Genomic DNA, 20,120 nt, shown 5'->3' with positions numbered 1-20,120 from the left:
AGATATTGACTGGGCTCAAAACTGAAGGAGTTCAGCCAGGCCAGTGGCATGTCTTTAATCCCAATGTTCAGGAGGCAAAGGCATGCAGATCTCTGTGATCTCAGTCCCTAGCAAATATCAGGTCCCCTTCCTCTTTATGAAGATGGGCTTCATGTCACTTACAGCGGCCTTGAACTCACTAGACTCCCTTTATAGTCAAGAATGGTCTTGAATAGGCTTTCTTTTTTAATGTCCATGTACATGAGTGTTTTGTCTCCACGCATGGATGTGTACCACATATATACAGTGCCTGTAGAGGATGGAAGAGGGTGTCAGATCCCCTGCAACTAGGGATCCAGACAACAGTGAGCTGCCATGTGGGTGCTGGGAACTGAGCCAAAGTCCTGTCCGAGAACATCCGTCCACTTCCCAAATCCTAGAACTACAGGTGTGTACACCACACCCGGCAACTTCACTTTCCTTTGTAATTAAATTCTCTTGCCCGGATATATGCCATTTTAAAAATTAGGAGGCAAGGCAGTTAGCTATCAGAGTTTGAGGCCAGCCTAGTCCACAGAGCAGCCAGGGCTACCCAGAGAAAACCTGTCTCTAAAACCCAAAAAGAAAAAAGCCCCTGCCAGGGCCCATCCTCTCCTTCTGTGTCCAAGGATCAGAAAGTAAAGCTCTCAGCTGCTCCAGCACCATGCCTGTGGGCTTCTCACCACGACGGTAAGAAACCAGCCCTCTAAAACTGTAACCAAACCCCAGTTAAACGCCTTTTATGAGTTGCCTGCCATGGTCATGACATCTCTTCACAGCAATAGAGCACTGACTAAACCACCACCTAACTTACATGAGGATTGTTAAGAATTAGCTGAGCTTTCTGAGTTCAAGGCCAGCCTGGTCTACAAAGTGAGTTCCAGGACAGCCAGGACTACACAGAGAAACCCTGTCTCGGAAAAAAAAAAAAAAAGAACTAGCTGAGCTAACAAACAGCTGTTATTTATCACTGATACGAATGAATAAGTGTTTAATGAAAGCTTGCTGTCATCCGGTTACACTGTAGTCCATAAAACCATGGATAAAAATATCAAACCCTCTATATGCACAGATATTATATTTATGTATATATATTATAAAATAAATGCACACTACGTGTTTTCATATGCACACACACCTGTTCTAAAGCAGATTATAAATTAGGCGCACTGAGAGATGAATAGCAGTAATAATAGAGGAATGTGACAATGTTATAATAGAGTACTGTACATGAGTCATGACAAATACTGTCAGAGAGAGGCTGGCTGCCTGTAGCTGGGGCTGCAGGAGGGGACTAATGTGCAGTGAAGCTGTGGACCACTCTTGAGAGTAAACAGAAGGTTCTTCCTCTGCCTAGTCAGATGCTGCCAAGAGGTGTCACTGCTGGGAACAAAGGCTTTCTTTTCTGGGTGAGGGGGAATATAAAAAAAAGGTTCAGAGGGCTGGAGAGATGGCTCTGATGGCTCTTCTGGTGCCCACATGGTGGCTCACAACCATCTGTAATGAGATCTGATGTCCTCTTCTGGAGTGTCTGAAGATAACTCATATATATATATATATATATTTACTAAATCTTCAAAAAGAAAAAGGGTACCATATGTCCCTATTTTGGTCCCCAGGGCCTGTATCTTTTGTTCTCCTATTCCTCTGCCTAAACACTTCTTCTGGTGGTCCCCAGAGCCTTGCACGAGCCATGAACAGGTGATATGCTGACCGTTTTGCCTTGTTTCATAAACACCAGAGTCAAGCACGAGTCCCTGAGAACGCAGTTCCGAGCAACTAAAGCTGATGGCTGCAGGCTTCCGGAGGCCACGCTCCCACATATTTATTGACCTGGCAGGCAATGAAATGAGCCTGTTTTGCTTTATGTGCAAAACTTTACTCTCGGGCCAATTTTCTGGTGCCCCCCAATGACATACTGCAAAGTGAAATAGAAGTATCAACAACAGTACTTTATTCCTGGAATACATCTTCCAAGAGCTCCAGATATCTGCCAGGTTGACCTCTTCTAGCCTGAACCCAAGCTGTCACCAACATTAAATTACTTTCTAAATCAGAGGTAAACTTTACATCATAAAACACCATTCATAGCCACATCAATCCATCCTGAGATCTGCATTACTTTCTTGACCCGAACTCCTAGATATCCACAATTCACAGATCGACCAGCTTTGCTCTATCAATATGCCTCACCCAATGGGATATTACACTAATAGATTACTGGAGCTGCCGCCCACCACATTGATGGATAAGAGCAATACGTCAGAAAAGCCCCCACTCACCTGGATGATGGATCGTTGCATTGGTCCTCTCGAAAGCAGCGTGCTGGTGATGTATGGCCCACGAGGGCACCAACTGGGAAAGAACAAGTTCAAAGTGGGTTCAGCTTAGCTTGTAGAGACAAAGAGAAGCAACCTAGGTCCCACCAGGGTTCAGCAAGCCCCATGCTTACAGGCAAGACGGCAGCTGTTTAAACACACAGGCCTGCACTTGGACACCTCTGCCCTAGGCATGACTGTTCATGACGACTGTCAGTGTCCCATAGCTTGAATCAAAGCAGGCACGTGGATGCTTGCACTTTGTGGATGTGTGATGCATCTTATAGTAAGATTACTAAGGGGAATCACACAAGGATGCCATTTTGAAAAAATTTTAATGTCCCTAGTTTTTTTCTTATGATAAAACACCCTGACAGAAGCAACTTAAGGGTGACAGCTTATTTGGCTAAGGGTACAGTCCATCATTCATTCCCAGTCAAGAGCAGAGAACAATGAATTAATGCAAGCATGGTAGTTCTCAGCTCACTTTCTCCATCCTATACAGTTCAGAGGCCTCTACCCAGGGAATAGCACCTCGACTAATGCAGTCAAGCCAACACCGCACAAAGGTGTCCACAGGCCAGCCTGACACAGACAATCTCTCAGTGAGACTCCCTTCCCAGGTGACTCTAGATGTGCCAACCCGACAATTAAAACTAACCATCACAGTACACTGCTGAGCAGATTGGACAATTGTAATATATACACCAAAAGACATGAACGTACTGTGAACACTGGAATTCACTCATCCTCATATCAGTTATTGTGGAAACCAGTATTGGTAGCTATACTTTTAAACACGTCATGCTTCAAGGGCTGTAATACACATACACTGGCATCTGCTTGCACCAGGTATGATCTTATTTGAGACAGGGTTTCTCTGTGTAGCCCTGGCTGTCCTGGAACTTGCTCTGTAGACCAGGCTGGCCTCGAACTCAGAAATCCATCTGCCTCTGCCTCCTGAGTGCTGGGACTAAAGGCGTGTTGTTTATGTAACAAGGTTTTGCTGCTCATTACAGAAGCTAGACTAACATTTGCTTATCATCTGCTATTGGGCAAGCGCCCTCCTTCCTCTTTGTCACTTAGTGCCCACGAACATAGTCCATGAAGTGGTGGGACTTTTCCTTCTGCAGATGAGGAACCAGGAAGGAAGCAGCCAGTGCCTCATTTAAGGTGGTGTAGTTACTCACTGGCCCGCAATACAGCATCCAGTGTGTAAAACACACTCACAGCTTCCAAGCAGAGAACCGAGAAATAAGGCTGGTCCATGTTCAGCCAACCCAGAGTGTGGGACAGTGTTCAGGAGGGAGAAAGGAGGGGCTACGTGGTAGCTTAGTGATAGCACCTGGATTCAGACCCCAGCTCTAGAAGGGAACAAGCAAGAAAAGCGACACAGCAGCCACACTGATTTTAGCATAAATCTAGTGTTTCCTATTTTTTTTTTTTTTTTTGAGACAGGGTTTCTCTGTATAGCCCTGGCTGTCCTGGAACTCACTCTGTAGACCAGGCTGGCCTCGAACTCAGAAATCCACCTGCCTCTGCCTCCCGAGTGCTGGGATTAAAGGCGTGCGCCACCACGCCCGGCTTAGTGTTTCCTATTTAATTGATATGTAGTAGACAGGCAGACCACGGTGACATTTCTAAATCACGAGTGAAGTGAATGAAAATAATTCAATAAAAAAGATCTTGGATTAGGAGGCAATTCTGAAGCTCATGAAATTTATTAAAGGCACTTTCTTTACAACACTTTTCAGTGCACATGATTCTAACAGCAACACCTTTTGCACATCCACTAGAATACAATACAACAGATTATTTAGCATAAATATAAATAAGTTTACAAGCATACCCACAATATTTTTGAGGACAGACATGAGTTTGAAAGATAGACACTAGCTGGGTTGGGGCTTGGGTTTGGGGGGCTGTAACCCCAGCATTCAGGAGGCAAAGGCAGCAAGGTGACAGGGCAAGGCCACACCACACTGCTCAGCTGGACCAAGTCTAAAAGCAAGGAAAAAAACCAAACAAAACCAAAAACCAAGGGAGAAGAGATGGAGAAACTAAAGCTTAATTATTGCACAGCGAGGTGAAAACTGCCATTGTGGTACTTGAGTAAGTTCAAGGAAGTACAGCGTTCAGGAAAGACCCTTCCACGTACTTCACAGCTTATGAACTCAGTAACAGAAGTGTTACTTCCAGAGCAATGACTGATACAGAGTGATCCGCAGAAGGAAACCCAGTGGCCAAAGAGGGAAAAGGAAACAAATGCTCTCCGCTGCCACACGTCCGGCAGGACAGGGCACTCAGAATGGCCTGGTGACTGCACCTCTTCAAAGCCCCTGGAGGCACAGGGGATGGGACCACCACGGCTTGGCCGACCACCCGAGGGAGCGCTGCTCTCCTCTCTTCCCATAGAGAAAACAACAGGTATATTCAAGCCAACTTCACCAAGCTCCACTGAATGTACAGGCAGCAGCTACAAGCCAAAAGCAGGCCACTCAAAAGAATTCCCCTCCAGAACCTGCTCAGGTTACCCAGGCTAAGTTACTAAATATCTTTCAAATTACACATATCCTTGAGGTAAAAAAATAATAAACTATTTCCTTAAGTTAAACCCTAAAGTAGGATACTATCTTTAGTACTTGATTGTAGATGAAGGGTTTTTAAGGCCATGAAATACCAAAAGGATCTTTAATCTCCATCAAACAACATGTAAACTAAGTACCCTTTAGCAAAACAAGCACTGTCAAAAGGGGGCCAGCCTCGGACTTCCCAAGTGATTCTGGTTACACTCCAGTACTACTTTTAAATTTTATAAATGAAGCAACCCCTGTGGAACACAGAAAACACAGTAAGCTACGATGCTATCTGGTCATATGATTAATATGCAATTATATTATCTTTTTATGTACAATTTGAAAAGAAACAAATCACGCATATATATTATTGAAGATGGCAAACAGTTGACCCTTGGACAAAGTTTTAGTCAGCTGCCTTGGTTAAACCTGTGCCGATAATTTCACATAAACTTAATCCATATGCTATATCTGGGGGAGAGAAAGCACAGGCCCAAAGTAACAAACTGTTTAGATTTCCATTCGTGAGAAAATAACTATCTACGAACAAACCAATGAACCAGCTAGAGACAGCGCCAGGGTGGTGAGGTGGGAGTGGGTGGGTGGGTGGGGGAGCACCCTCATAGAAGCAGGGGGAGGGGAGGGGAGGGGCTAGAGGCTTGTGGAGGGGAAATTGGGAAGGGGATACCATTTGAAATGCAAATAAATAAAATAACCAATAAAAAAATGAAAAAAAATTAAGATGAGAAACTAGGGCCACAGTCACTCACTTGGTCCTGATACCTTAATTTCATTCTGATGCCAATATTTCAACATTTTAAACAATATTCTTTGTTTAAAACTCATCTGCTTATAGGATTCTGAGCACACACAGGGGCATTCTGAAGCCAGGACTCCGCACTGTTAGCTCTTTCTACACCCAGCGAGAGGCCACGCACAGGCACGGACTTGGAATATTTACACTCCTCTCTTTTTGTGTTCTCCTGCACCAGGAAAAGTGTCACCAAGTGTCCTTTTTGGCCATGGATGGTCACCAAGTGCCTGCACAATGGTTTCATACCCACTGAATCCTATTGGGGGTGCAGGCCCCAGAGGACACGGCTGGGGTTGCGTCTCCGTGTGGTTCACAGGAGCGCCTGGGCCCGCTTCTCCCGCAGTCAGCCCTGCCTGGCTTGCACTGCTCTTCCTCGCTATTCGAAGAACAAGACTCCCAGGGTTTTGACAAACCACGGCTTTCTCCACATTCAAAACACAGGAGGAGAGACTTAGCCAGAGACTCTAGTTCTTCACAGTCAGCGCGAGGCAGTTCATCTCCACAGCTGCCAGCAGAGGCAGAGAGTGCGCTGAAGTCACTGTGAAGCTTGTGAGCCAGGCTGCAGATAGTTTCAGTACAGCTTCTGAGACAGTGCAAGTCACTGGGGCACCCTACGAAAGAGGGAAAGGAGAAAGTGGGTTTCCAGTTCCAGGTGTCGGCACGTGTTATCACACGACTCCAGCGGTCTTCTAAAAGGGACCCTACACCACAACCCACTGAAGGCTATCCTCTCGGATGGCTTCCCTGACTCTGGGCTGAGGGGCTGACGTGCTTGGCAGCAGCAGCCCAAGCTCCTACACTGGGAACTAAGCACACAGGCGTAGTGTAGGGTGGGCTGTGGGCACAGCTCAGGCCAGGAGAGAAGGGGAGCCCTTGGATCACACAGGTCCAGCCGCGGATCCCAGTGGGCTGCCTACCTCTCAGTACAGACACAATCATCTCAACGGTCTTTTGCAAGCAAGACTTCAGCTTCAAGAATTCTGACGCAAGGGTTAACATCTTGGAAACTTGTCTAGAACCTTCTTGTACTTGAGTTCTGAAGCTTTTCTGTATAAAAAAAGTTAATTCTTAGAAAGTACATACAGCTGGGCAGTGGTGGTGCACGCCTTTAAGTCCAGCACTTGGGAGGCAGAGGCAGGCAGATTTCTGAGTTCGGGGTCAGCCTGGTCTACAGAGTAAGTTCCAGGACAGTCAGGGCTACACAGAGAAACCCTGTGTCGAAAAACCAACCAACTAACCAACCAACCAACCAAACAAATATACATATATATGTATATATATAAAACACAGACAAAAATGGCATGTATAACGAAGCTACATCAGTAACAAATTACATTGAAACATTGAATTTTCTCACCAGTACATAACTTCATTTCTATAAGCAAGATCAAAATACAAAATTAACAATGGTTACTTTTAAAATGCAGTACAGATTTAATCTTAATTTAAACCACAACCCCAACATCCTAGCACATGGAAACGGACCATAATACCCAATGCCATAAAAGGCTAACATTTCATTTCAAAGAATTTAACCTCACAGTATTTCTTTAAATATTTACTTTACTTAAAGACTTCAACTGTGGGCATTACTCTCCTTTTCGGTACACTGATTTTATACTTCATCTCTCTTTTTCCATAAAGTGCGACCTGTGATATGAGAAAATATTAATTCTCTATTTGACACTGTTTGAGCACATTAGTGTTAAATGTGTTCTTTAGCCTATAATGACTGCAGTCAGGCACAAGCTGGCAGCTCCTAGGTCAGTAACTTAGAAACAGGGGGTGTTCCGGGCAGTGGTGGCACATGCCTTTAATCCCAGCACTTGGGAGGCAGAGGCAGAGGCAGGCAGATTTCTGAGTTCAAGGTCAGCCTGGTCTACAGAGTGAGTCCCAGGTCAACCATGGCTACACAGAGAAACCCTGTCTCAAAAAAAAAAAAAAAAAAAAAAAAAGAAAAAAAAGAAAAAAGAAAGAAAGAAAGAAAGAAACAGAGGGTGCATCAGCAGGCCCTGGGCCACCACACACCGATTACTACACGAGTGTATTAAGTGGGACAGAGGAGGACTAGGGCACAAGCAGGCTTGGCGTGCACAGCAGAGCTATCTCCAGCTGGGGCTGCCAAGGGAAAGAAAAAGATCTACAAAGGAACCAAATGCAGGGATAAACAAAAACAATCCAAAGCTCCTCCTACCATCCTCCATTCAGCGACGGCATTTTCCAGAGACCTGACCCACTCCACAGTACTGGCTTTCATCTGCTTAGCGACCTAGAGAGACGTTAAAATATTTCAGTATACAAGCAATCACCAGGAAACACAGTTCTTAGGCCCCTGTGAGACCAGACAGGGAGCTCTAGTCTAGAATCCAGAAGAGATAGAAGTTCCATAAAACGGTTCGAGGGCTCTTCAAACCATATAAATGGAATTCCTTCAGAACAAATGACTCATTGATTTCCATATAGTACAGCTGAACCGGACTCAGCAGTGCAAGCCTGCGGATCTAACGTTGATCCCGGTAAACTGATTCCACAAAGCTGTCTTCTGACATCCACATATGTGACATGACACACAGGTCTCCACATGCACACATACATTAATAATAAAATATAAATATGAGAGGATATACTCTGATGTCTATCTCAATATTTGCCTTTTATTTAAATATTTATAAGCATGAAACTTCTCTCAGAAGAAAGTGAGGGTTTGAATTATCAAAAAATAGGAGGTGCTTTGAGAAAGTTACAAATGTTATGTGATTCTCAGTTGTGATCTATGCTGCACATGGAATTTCCCATCTTACCACTGACAATCAGATCCAGATGGGGACTCCTAGCTCTCACAGTGGTGCAAGTCTTAAACTAAATCAACAGTGAAGCCTTTGCTGGGTCACTGCTCACTGCTGCCCCCTCAGGTGGAGGCAAGCTTCTGCAAGGGGTGCTGCTGTGTGTTTAATTGGCTTTATTCACTAAGCTCTTGTCTAGGTCAGCTCAGACTTGCAGTTACAGTAAGAAGAGAAGTAGGCCACAGTGGCTCACCTCTAATCCCAGCACTCAGAAGTGAGAGGCACAAGAACTACTCTCCTGCAAGCTTCAAGTTCCAGGCAAACCAGATCTGTGGTAAGATTGACTCTCAGAAAGAAAAAATACACTTCTTCATTTCATGAACCCAGCTTTGAAATTATAATTTCAGTGCCCTCTATGAGTCTATAATGCAATCCTGACTGTACTTATTCTTTATATGTGTGGTGTATGGTGTGTGTGTATGATGTATGGTTTGTGTGAATGTGTGTGGTACATGGTATGTTTGTGTATGGTGTGTGTGCGTATGTATGTGTATGATATATGGTACATGGTATGTGTGTGTGTGGTATATGGTGTGTGCTGTCTATGTATGTATGTATGATCCTCTGGAGCTGGGGTTACAGGTGGTTGTGAGTTGTCTGACATGGGTGTTGAGTGAGATTCCACCCCCAGTCTCTGGAACAGCAGTAAATACCTTCATCTGCTGAGCCATCGCTCCAGCTCCTACCATAGGTTCATATGACTTTTTTTTATTTAAGATTTATTTATTATATGTAAGTACACTGTAGCTGTTTTCAGATACACCAGAAGAGGGCACCAGATCTCATTGTGGATGGTTGTGAACCACCATGTGGTTGTTGGGATTTGAACTCAGGATCTTCAGAAGAGCAGTCAGTGCTCTTAACTGCTGAACCATCTCTCCAGCCCAGTTCTTATGACTTTTAAGTTGGAAGAATACAATCAGAAAGAATCCAGCTAAGATGGCTCAGTTGGTAAAGCACTTGCCACTTAACCATGAGGACCCAAGTTCAATTCCCACCATGCTCAGCATGGAGAAAGGAAGATAGAGAATTTCTAGAGCAAGCCAGTCTAGACTAGCTATCAGGGAGAGGTACTGTCTCAAAACCTGAGGTGGGAAGTTCTAGAGGAACAACATCCAAGGTTGACCTCTGATCACCTCCCCCCCACCCCCACCCCCAGTCACACATACAGAGAGAAAAAGACAGACAGAAAAAAGGGAAAAAGAATACAATGAATAAAATCCCACCATGTAACAAACTACAGTGTCAGACCATAGAATGACAAAAGGAAGGAGAACGGAGTCTATATGAAGAATCCTCTTTTATTTCCTTTTATTTATGTGGAGTGCATGTGTGTGGTGTATGTGGTGTGTATGGTGTATGTGGTGTGTGTTTATGTGTGTATATAAGGTGGGTGTGAGGGTTGTGTGTATATGGTATGTGTGTATATGTGTGTATGTATAAGGTGTGTGTGTATGTATGGGGTATGTGTGTGGGGTATATGTGTATATGGCATGCGCACATGCGAGCATGCGTGTGCGGTGTGTGTATGTGGTGAGTGTGTATGTGGCATATGTGTGGTGTGTATGTATGTGGCATGTGTGCGGTGTGTGTATATGTGTATGTATGAAACAAAGCTAACATGCACACCTGCTTTAACAGTAACATGAACACTTCTCTCTGCTGCTGCGCCTCCATTCATCACTGTCTGATTCCACACTCTGAACTTACTGCCAGTGGAAGTTTTAAGGACAGAACTAGCGCAGTAGATAAAAGATATTAGTGATGAATGGGGCTCCTGACATAGCCAAGCTTGGTGTCAGCAGTGCTATGACTATGACCTAACAGTCCAGCGCGTCCCTCTCCACGGTTGTCCTGCCACAGAACCTGATCAACCTCGCTCGCGCCTACTGCAGTAGTACAGGAGCCATAGATCTTGATTTAGTGACAGTAAGGACTCCTTTGGTTTTGTTCATCTTTTAAAATGGAAGCAAGCAAGGAGGCGACACATTCAGACAGTGCAGCACGTTCAGGCAAGACCAGCAGTTCAGCAGCTGCCAGTCACTGTTCCTAGTATTTCTTTTTCTTTTTCTTTTTTTAAAAAGTAAAATGTTGTATGTATGGGGATTTTGCCTGTACATATATATGTGTAGCACATATGTGGCTGCTACCGTCAGAAGGCAGAGCAGAGTATGAGATGCCCTGATACTGGAGTTACAGCCAGACTGCTGTGAGCCACCGTGTGGTATTGGGAACTGAGCCTGGGTCCTCTGAAGAACGCTTGCTGCAGTCTCTCCAGCCCTCATTCCTAGCTGTAGTGAGGATTTTGGTTTCTTAAAAAACCCAGGCATATGGAGGCTGGAGGTTAAGAGCACTGACTGCTCTTCCTGAGGTCCTGAGTTCAATTCCCAGCAACTGCACGGTAGCTCACAACCACCTATGGTAAGATCTAGTGCCCTCTTCTGGCCTTCGGGCACAGGCAGGCAGAACACTGTATACATATTAAATACATCTAAAGACAAAACAAAACCCCACTCATAGTGTGTGACTATGTTTTTGTTTTAATCCCAGGCATAGTGTGTGACTATGTTTTTGTTTTAATCCAGGCATGGGCTGTGGGGCTGCTTCAGGTTGTCCACAGCTGTAACTATGATTGTCTCCTGCTCTAGGAGGGGCGTGAATTTTGCCAACTGCAGATAGTTTACATTTGGAAGCCTGGGGACTCTTGAGAGGGTATGAAGCTCTAAGGGGCCTGTGGTGGCTGTTAATTCCTGGTTGGAGATATCCCGGTGACAGAGATTGGACTGGTCCCAAGGAACCCAACACCTCTAATCAGCTTGAAGTAGTCTAAAGATGTCTACACCCCCTTCTCCTCTAACCTGTCTCTTCCATCTAGTGTCGGTGGGTTGGAAGGGATTAGGGTGGAAGACCTTGTGAGTCACAGCTAGTCATCTGCAGAGAGGCAGAGCAACCTTAGAAGGTGCTGACGTCTTCACTAGGTCTGTATCTTTTTTTTTTTTTTTTTTTTTTTTTTGGTTTTTTGAGACAGGGTTTCTCTGTGTAGCCCTGGCTGTCCTGGAACTCACTCTGTAGACCAGGCTGGCCTCGAACTCAGAAATCTGCCTGCCTCTGCCTCCCGAGTGCTGGGATTAAAGGCGTGCGCCACCACGCCCAGCTCACTAGGTCTGTATCTTAATGTGAAATCACTGGTGTGAGTGTCCCTGGAAAAACATTTAGTTCAAGATGACTGGATCAGTAGGTGCTCGCTTATGGTTTATAGGTAGAAAATAAAGACCTAACAGAAAGACAGGAAAAGACATCCAGGGAGTGAACAGTAGGTGTCACTGCCACACTCCGTATGGCTTAGGAGCTTCAGGGACACAACACTATCCGCCTCTTAAATAAAAAAGAATTCATCACAAACTAAAATACACGATATATAAACTCACTGCATTGCACTATTACTTGTACATTTTAAAGTATTTCAGACAAGATCCATCTTTAAGCTCAAGTGTGTAACGGGGGTACCAGACCCTTCCCCACCCTTACCTCCTCTCGTGCACTCTGCCTGGAGAGGACCTGCCTGAGGTCCTGTGCGGTCGCCAGCCCAGAGTCTAAGAGACTCTTCATCCCCGAGATTACACCATCCTGGAGAGCAGCCATCAACTCCTGTTAGGAAAAATGTCTCGCAGTTAGCTGTGAGCTCGGTTTCACATGGTAAAATTTTATTAAATGTGTGTGAGTGTGTGTGTGGGGGGAGAGGTGGAGACAGAGAGACAGAGACAGAGAGAGTGCACATACAGGTGTCACAGCACAACCTGTAGACTTGGATCTCTCCTTCCACCCTGTGTCTCTAAGAAACAGCACTGAGGACATCAGGCTGACGGCCAGCACCTTCATCACTGAGCCACCTCATTTGCCTGGTTTTACATACTCTTCAAAATTATAAAATAATGAAACTGTAACTCACCCTCAGTTTATTGAATTCAGTTAAAGTTAGTATAAGAAAATCTATTAGGAAATAAAATTAACAAAATTATAATGTAGTACTCTGCATGTGTCACGTTGAAAAGAATGGTCATGGGCTGGTGAGATGGCTCAGTGGGTAAAAGCACCCGACTGCTCTTCTGAAGTTCCTGAGTTCAAATCCCAGCAACCACATGGTGGCTCACAACCATCTGTAAGGAGATCTGACTCCCTCTTCTGGATTGTCTGAAGACAGCTACAGTGTACTTACATATAATAAATAAATAAATCTTTAAAAAAAAGAAAAGAATGGTCATTTTAGGCAGGCCTTTATTTGCTTGGAAATACTACATTTTAATATAGTATTGTTCATAACATAAACAAAGTGGGCAAATATAAATATTTTATAATTACTAATATTTCATATATAGACGAGGTGAGACCATGTTCCACAGTTTATAGCAGCCATCAAAAGATAAAAAGGACATTTTTCGCTGGGCGTGGTGGTGCATGCCTTTAATCCCAGCACTCGGGAGGCAGAGGCAGGCGGATTTCTGAGTTCGAGGCCAGTCTGGTCTACAAAGTGAGTTCCTGGACAGCCAGGTCTATACAGAGAAACCCTGTCTTGAAAAAAACAAAACAAAACAAAACAAAAAAAGGACATTTTTCCTTTAGGTTTTGAGATTGGTCTCGCTGTGTTGCACAAGTTGTCCTTGATCTTGTGATCCCCATCCCCTAGGTACTGAGGTTACAGGTGAGCACCCCACCCTGAGCCCCAATAGGATTCTTTTTGTTTGTTTTCTGAGACAAGGTTTCTCTGTCCTGGAACTCATTATGAAATTCAGGCTGGCCTTGAACTTACAAAGATCCACTTGCCTCTGTCTCCTGAATGTACTCGAAGTGTATCCCACCATACCTGGCTCCAAAAGGATTGTAAAGATCTGTAATCATCCAATCATATTTTAACCATTTTGTTTGTGTTTGAGAAAGGTTTTCATGTAGCCTAGGTTGGTCTCAAGTTTGCTTTACAACCAAAACTGATCTGGTCTTTTTGATCCTCTTGTCTCTGCCTCCGAAGGCTGGATTACAAATGTGTACTTACAGCAATGGAGATCAAATTCATGCCTGCTATGCAAGCTACCAACAGAGGTACATCCCAGCCTTATCTGATTCTGACCAAAAGAATTTAAGATTGCCAAACTATTACAAGTACAGGTTATTTTGACAAAGGAAGTGCCCTTATTTTGTGACTGTGCAGCAACGCTATTATCTGAAGTAAGTCCCTTCACAGGCCTTCCAGCACTAGCTCTGTGCATTACCTGGGCACTGGAGACTTTGTCGCTGTTTTCCAGAACACAGAGCTTGCTCCCTTTCAGAGTGGCTAGTCGACCCACACATTGAACAGCCTGATGTATAATCTCGATGACTTTGTTTTGAGCCTCTTTTACCATCGATGAAATATCCGAACAGCATCCCTATGAAATAAAAATGGGTCCATGTAGCACATCTATGAGATTTTAAAGCAAAGAGAAAGGGGACAGTGGGTGAAGTTAGCAGGCAGGAGGGGCTGGACCTAAGCCCCCAGTGCCAGCACTAAAAATAACAGTAACAAGAGGGCCTGCCGAGGCCACTTAGGAGATCTGGGCACTGGGTGTTCTCCCAGAGGACAGAGGTTTGATTCTTAGTGGCCACAGGGTAGCTCACAGCCATCTCTAACTCCAGTTCCAGAGGATCCAACACCCTCTTCTGATCTCTGAGAGCACCAGGTGCCTATGTGGTGCACAGGCACACATGCAGACAAAATACCCACACACCTAAAAGTAAAATTCATAATAGTGACCACTGAAGTGCCTGTGAGAAATAGAGAGCAGGCAGTCCTGAAGCTGACAGTGTAACATGAACAGGATTCAGCCTCCTCCTCCTCAGACTTGACACAGAGGAGACATAAATCAAGTGTGAAGTTAGCCCTGAGATAGGGTTAGAAGCAGACATCAGTAAGATGAACTAAACGGTATACCTTTGACCTTTCGGCTTTAACTGTTCTGGTAACACCCAGCAGACAGTTACTGAAACTATACCCTTTCTTGGGGAGGGGGTGCAAAAGAGGAGAAAGGAAAAGCACCCCAGTTGCTTTAAACAACAGCCTTCCCTATACACTCAGTGCGCAAGTTGTAAAGGCACAGGGACCTCCCCTTTACTGCTGCTTCTTCATTGCCCCCCCCCCCCCGTCCCCCCGCAGCCCTTAGAATGCCTGACTTGGCCTGCTACTCAGAAGATGCTGTTACACCAGCACAAGGTAAGGATCCCAAGGATGCTTCACTACTAAAGTGTTCTGGCCATCAGGGCCTTCCCAGTCACTTGGCTTCTCCACCCTTCATTTGTTACATAGAACGTGTCCCACAAGCTGTGTGGAAGCTTGTAAGTCAAGTTCAAAGTGTTCTTCCCAGGAAATGAAGAGAAGGCAAGATATTTCACAGCAGCAACTCAACCAGGTACTCTCTCACACCATGATTTCATCTGATGATCACAGCAACCCTGTCAGGTGGCCATTACTGTTCTTATTTTTTAGGGAAAAGACTCAATAGCTAAGCAGCTTGCCTAAGGACACAAATTAGGAGGATTTCAAATACCAACAGTGGGTTTTGGTTCTTACCTCTGTCTCTCTGTCTGTCTGTCTCTCTTTTACACACACACACACTTACACACACACACACACACACACACACACACACACACACACACACACACACACAAAACCTCTTAAACTGCTTCTCTTTCATTTCTACCTCAGAGCATCCTGGACTGTATCCCTTCCTTAGGGCTGAACCTAAGTCACACCCTCAATCTGACTCTGGCTTTGTCCTTTGACCAACCCTGTCCTTCTATGTTCAGGGTCCTATGTTGTCAGATCTTCTTCACCTGAACTTGCCCACATCTGCCTGTAGTCACCTTTGTGTTACATTCTTCTCTCTCCCTGTTGTCTATATCCAAAGTGACCCTTCATTTGATGTGAATTTCACATTCATTCAACAACAAATATCCAACGAGCTATCTAACACACACATCATGAAGCTCTGTGAGAAGACACTCTGAGTCCTTCACCTACAGAGAACAGACTGTTACATATTCATCAATAGTATAGCATATTAAAAGGCATAATTAGTAATTTTACTTGGGGTTAACAAAAAGAACAAACAAGAGAGGGACCCAGCCAAGCTGGGGAGACCCAGAAGGATCTGGGGAAAAAACAGTTGATGTAAAGATTCCCCTAACTCGGCCACTCAGGAATGACTTGTCGCAACAAAAGTTCTGCTATGGAGAAGTGCAAAGTAAAGTGGGAGCTGGTAAGATGGCTGGCCCGGTGGGTAAAGGAGCTTGCCTTCATCCCTGATAACCTCAGTGTGGTCTCTGGAATCCACATGGGTGAAAAGGGGAAGCTGTCTCCTGAAAGCTACCCTGAGCCTCCACAGTGCACCATGTTGTGCATAACTCCTCAAATGTAAAAACTTCAATACGTACATTACTATAGAAAACGTGGTGGGAATCACTATATAAAACCTGGCCAAATATTCTAGAAAGTTTAGATTTTAAAAAGTGAAGCTTAGCCCTCTCTGCATTTTCTCCCCTTCTGCCTCATCTCATTCCCCTTGAGAGATTCTCACAGAGATCCCTGGTATGGCAAGGATGTGATATTTTCCAACTACTTTCCCCTACTTTTTCCACAGTAATGGAACCCTGGGTTTTTATTTTTGTTTTTGTTTTTTTCTGAGACAGGGTTTCTCTGTGTAGCCTTGGCTATCCTGGAACTCACTGCATAGACCAGGCTGGCCTCAAACTCAGAAATCCACCTGCCTCTGCCTCCCAAGTGCTGGGATTAAAGGCGTGCGCCACCACACCAGGCTGGGACCCTGGGTTTTAAACCCAATCCATAGCTGTCTAGAATAAAAAACCCACTTCTTGATAACAGAGAGAGCTAGCTGTGGTCAGGAGAAGCTCTGGCCAAGCACATGTAAGTATCATATGATGCCTCACTGGGTCTCCCTTTACTCCCTTGCCTCCCCTCTCCACAGCTGCACACACACAATTCAGCTGGTGCTCCATCATGATGGAGGGCAATGAGGTCACATCCACACTTCCAGCACAGCAGAGGGGAGATCTCTTCTCTTTGTGCAGCAGAACCCCCATGCCTACCTCTGTATCCAGGAGACAGAAAGTAGCTTTCTCCTGCTTCTTCCTGGGGTTAAACCCAATGTTGCTTGATACAAAGCAAGCAGGAAACATCTATATCAAGAGCTTTGTTGCTAATTCAGCAGGGACTGAGAGCCAGCCTACAGCCAGAGACTCTGCCTTTCTTTCAGTGAACCTAACTGGGGGCTTGCAGAGTATATTGGACCAAGACCCTGTGCATTCAAATTCACCTTTATTACCCAGTAGTTACTCAATACCGGGGAGCCAGTCACTTCCCATGCCTCTACTTCCTCATCCATAAAATGGCAAGAGCACACATCTGGGAGTTGTCATCAGGACAAATGAACCAGCACCCGCAAACTTTTCCACACACAGAGGACACACAAGCCTTCACTCAGTAAATTAACTGCACCCAGTCTTAGGACCTCAAAACAGGAAGCACCCAGAAATCTTCGTATGTTAAGTTCAGAGAAGATACAGGTGGTAGGAAGCCAATAAATACTTTTAGAACAAATGAATTCTTTAAAAATAAGAAATCGACTTACCTGCAAAAACAATTGCAAATAGCCTCCGAGTTTTTTAATATCTTGTCTCAATTCATCTTCAAGCCTCGCTGAGCCAGTACAAGGTAGAAAATCACCCAGCCAGTGTTTGAACAAAACCACAAGCTGCTCAAAGGCACAAGCAACCTGGACGGTAAGAGCCTGTGCTGCCCGGTCAGAGAACACTTGGGAAGAAGGAGGAGGAAAATTACTGCAAGAAATGGTCTCCAATATGAGAACTCACATACAGTTGCCATTGAAGCATCTAAATATGGAGGAGAGATGCCAGCCAGATGCGTCAGGTAACTAATTATTCCAGGTAAGGAGCGAAGGGTAGGGGGCCATCATGGTGGAAGATGGAAAAAACAGAGGAATGGCTTACGGTTATCGTGACTTTCTTCATCCTGCTCTTCATGGGCTCTGGAGATAGCAATCACCCCATTATAAAGTTTAAGAAGATTATTTATCAGGCTATCTGCTATAGTTTTTTCTTCATCGAAACTCTGTCCAAGGAAATCTATTGATGAGCCAATCAATTCTTTGCAAATCCCAGGAAGAAAGGACTCTGATGAATTTGAGTAAATGGCGCTTGGTTTTTCTATTAATCCTGTATCAACAGAAAACAGCCAGTGTAAGCCTAGTTTCCGATCACAATACTTTCAACAAATTCGTGGATGAAGGTTACTGAACAATCAGTGGCCAGTAATTCACGCAGGCTCTTCTTGTTTTAACGCATTCTTATTTCTACACACCAAGGTGAAGACACAACTCCACATAGGGACCACTTAACCTCTCACCAGCATGAGCCCACAGGCTTAGTCAGTGGCCCTTCACCCTCAAGATAAGTAACTAGAGACTTAAAATATCCTATGTAACCTCTCCTTGCCCACCCCTCGAGATGGGGTTCTCTCGAGACAAGGCTGACCTCGAAGTCACACAGATCTGCCTGTCTCTGCTACGACTGCCCAGTTTCACTTAACTTTTCTACACTTGGTAGCAATTAACTTTTCCTAACACCTAAGGAAATTAGCTTAGAAACGCTCATGTCTATCATGTGCATGTTTGTTCTCACACCAATGTATTTGTTGCCAGTGGGTTACATTAACAAGTCCTAAGGATAATTATCTCCCTCCAAGCTAATTTTGAGAAAATAACAAAACCTAACCTCAATTTCTTTGAAGAATTCTTATTCTTTTATTCTTGCTCATATCCCATTAGGATCTTTACCAAACAGACTATTACACAGAACTTTCAAGCTTGACAAAAATCAGATTATTTATTTTATTACTTTATGTATCTAAGTGTTTTGCCTACACGAATGTCTGTGCACCCTGTGTGTGCCTGGAAGGGGGCACTAGATCTCCTGGGACTGGAGTAGTTGTGAGCCAACACGTGGGTGCTGGGACTTGAACCTGAGTTCAATTAAGAGTAACAAGTGTCCTTAACAGCTGAGCCTACTCTGCAGCCCAGCCACTTCAAGCTTTTTATAAGCTACACATTACACTTCTTAAAATGTATGCACATCTTTATAGTACACTTCGTTCTTTACACATGCCTATGGAACCCCCTCTTAGATAAACATGTAACATTTCCATAATGCCTTCTCCACAGGCTTGCTTCTTTCTTCCTTTCTTTTCTTTTCTTTTCTTTTCTCTTTTCTTTTCTTTTTCTTCTCTCTCTCTCTCTCTCTCTCCCTCCCTCCCTCCCTCCTTCCCTTCCTTCCTTCCTTCCTTCCAATTATTTATGTATATAAGTACACAGTAGTAGCTGTCTTCAGACATACCACAAGAAGGCATCAAATCCTAATACAGGGGTTATGAGACACCATGTGGTTGCTGGGAATTGAACTCAGAATCTGTGGAAGAACACCCAGTGCTCTTAACTGCTGAGCTATCTCTCCTGTCCCCAGGTTTCCCTTTCTTAAAAGCATCCCAGCCAACAGGGCCTGATGGTACTACGTAGTAGTATTGGTTCTTGGCAGGCAGACAGGCCACATGGTAATGTCCTGTCCTAAAAGAAAAAAATCAAAATGCAACCAGAGTAAACCACCTCCCCACTCTAACCTGCCCACCCCCCGACTCTAACCTGCCCACCCCCCCACTCTAACCTGCCCACCTCCCCACTCTAACCTGCCCACCTCCCCACTCTAACCTGCCCACACTCTGTTATAACAGATTAGTTTTGCCTAATTTTGAACTGTTCATTGTCTCTGGCTTCTTTCACCCAACAGTTTTGAGGGCAGTTCCAGGTTGTATGACGGGGGTCATTCCTTTTTATTCTTGTTCTGCGTTCCTATGTTGGGAGTTAGTGAATTTGCTTTTGTTTTTGGAGTTGGAGGCAGGGTTAGGATGAGGGTCTTACTCAGGGAGATAAAATTACTCAGGGGATACTTCCTGTAAGTTTTGCTTTAAATAGTTTTCTTTTCTTTTTTATCTTCTTAGGCTGACAGCATTTTGCAGGGCCGTGAGCAGAGCAGGACAGCCCTCTACCACTAAGCTCTGAAACATTTTTTTCAGTTAGAGTAATTACTGGAGCAGGTGCTCAGTGCTGCACTGTGTGTCCAGCATGCTTGAAGCCCTAAGTTCAATCCGCAACACTCCATTCCTTTCCACCAGTATCCCCAACACACACACACACACACACACACACACACACACACACACACACACACACACACACATGCGCGCGCACACACACACACACACACACACACACACACGCATGCACACAAGCATGCACACTCCTTAACTGCTTCTTCGCACACATCACAGTGTATAATACATACTCTGCTATAGTGTGCTATTTTTAATCATAAGGAAATATCATATATATGTGTGTGTGTATATATATACATATACATATATATATATATATAT

At 44.5% G+C, this 20,120-nt stretch overlaps 1 protein-coding gene across 2 annotated transcripts in view; it reads right to left on the bottom strand.

Moving 5' to 3' along the window:
* Positions 1-5,895: 5,895 nt before the first annotated feature.
* Positions 5,896-20,120, bottom strand: part of Kif14 (kinesin family member 14) — a 61,157-nt gene continuing 46,932 nt past the window's right edge. Inside the window, exons 23-29 of one of the 2 annotated variants that reach the window (XM_021197801.1) lie at positions 17,627-17,851; positions 17,248-17,429; positions 13,834-13,989; positions 12,098-12,217; positions 7,921-7,995; positions 6,644-6,773; positions 5,896-6,337 (exon numbers count right to left, since the gene is read on the bottom strand). In XM_021197801.1, the coding sequence (XP_021053460.1) occupies positions 5,967-6,337; positions 6,644-6,773; positions 7,921-7,995; positions 12,098-12,217; positions 13,834-13,989; positions 17,248-17,429; positions 17,627-17,851 (1,259 nt within the window). In that variant the 3' untranslated portion in view covers positions 5,896-5,966. The remainder of the gene's footprint in view (positions 6,338-6,643; positions 6,774-7,920; positions 7,996-12,097; positions 12,218-13,833; positions 13,990-17,247; positions 17,430-17,626; positions 17,852-20,120) is intronic. The other variant, XM_021197802.2, reaches the window with a different exon arrangement.

Source organism: Mus pahari, chromosome 5, assembly GCF_900095145.1.
Source record: "Mus pahari chromosome 5, PAHARI_EIJ_v1.1, whole genome shotgun sequence".
NCBI classification, from domain to species: domain Eukaryota; kingdom Metazoa; phylum Chordata; class Mammalia; order Rodentia; family Muridae; genus Mus; species Mus pahari.
Note: the sequence above shows the minus strand (reverse complement) of the source record. Positions and strands in the feature narration are given on the sequence as shown.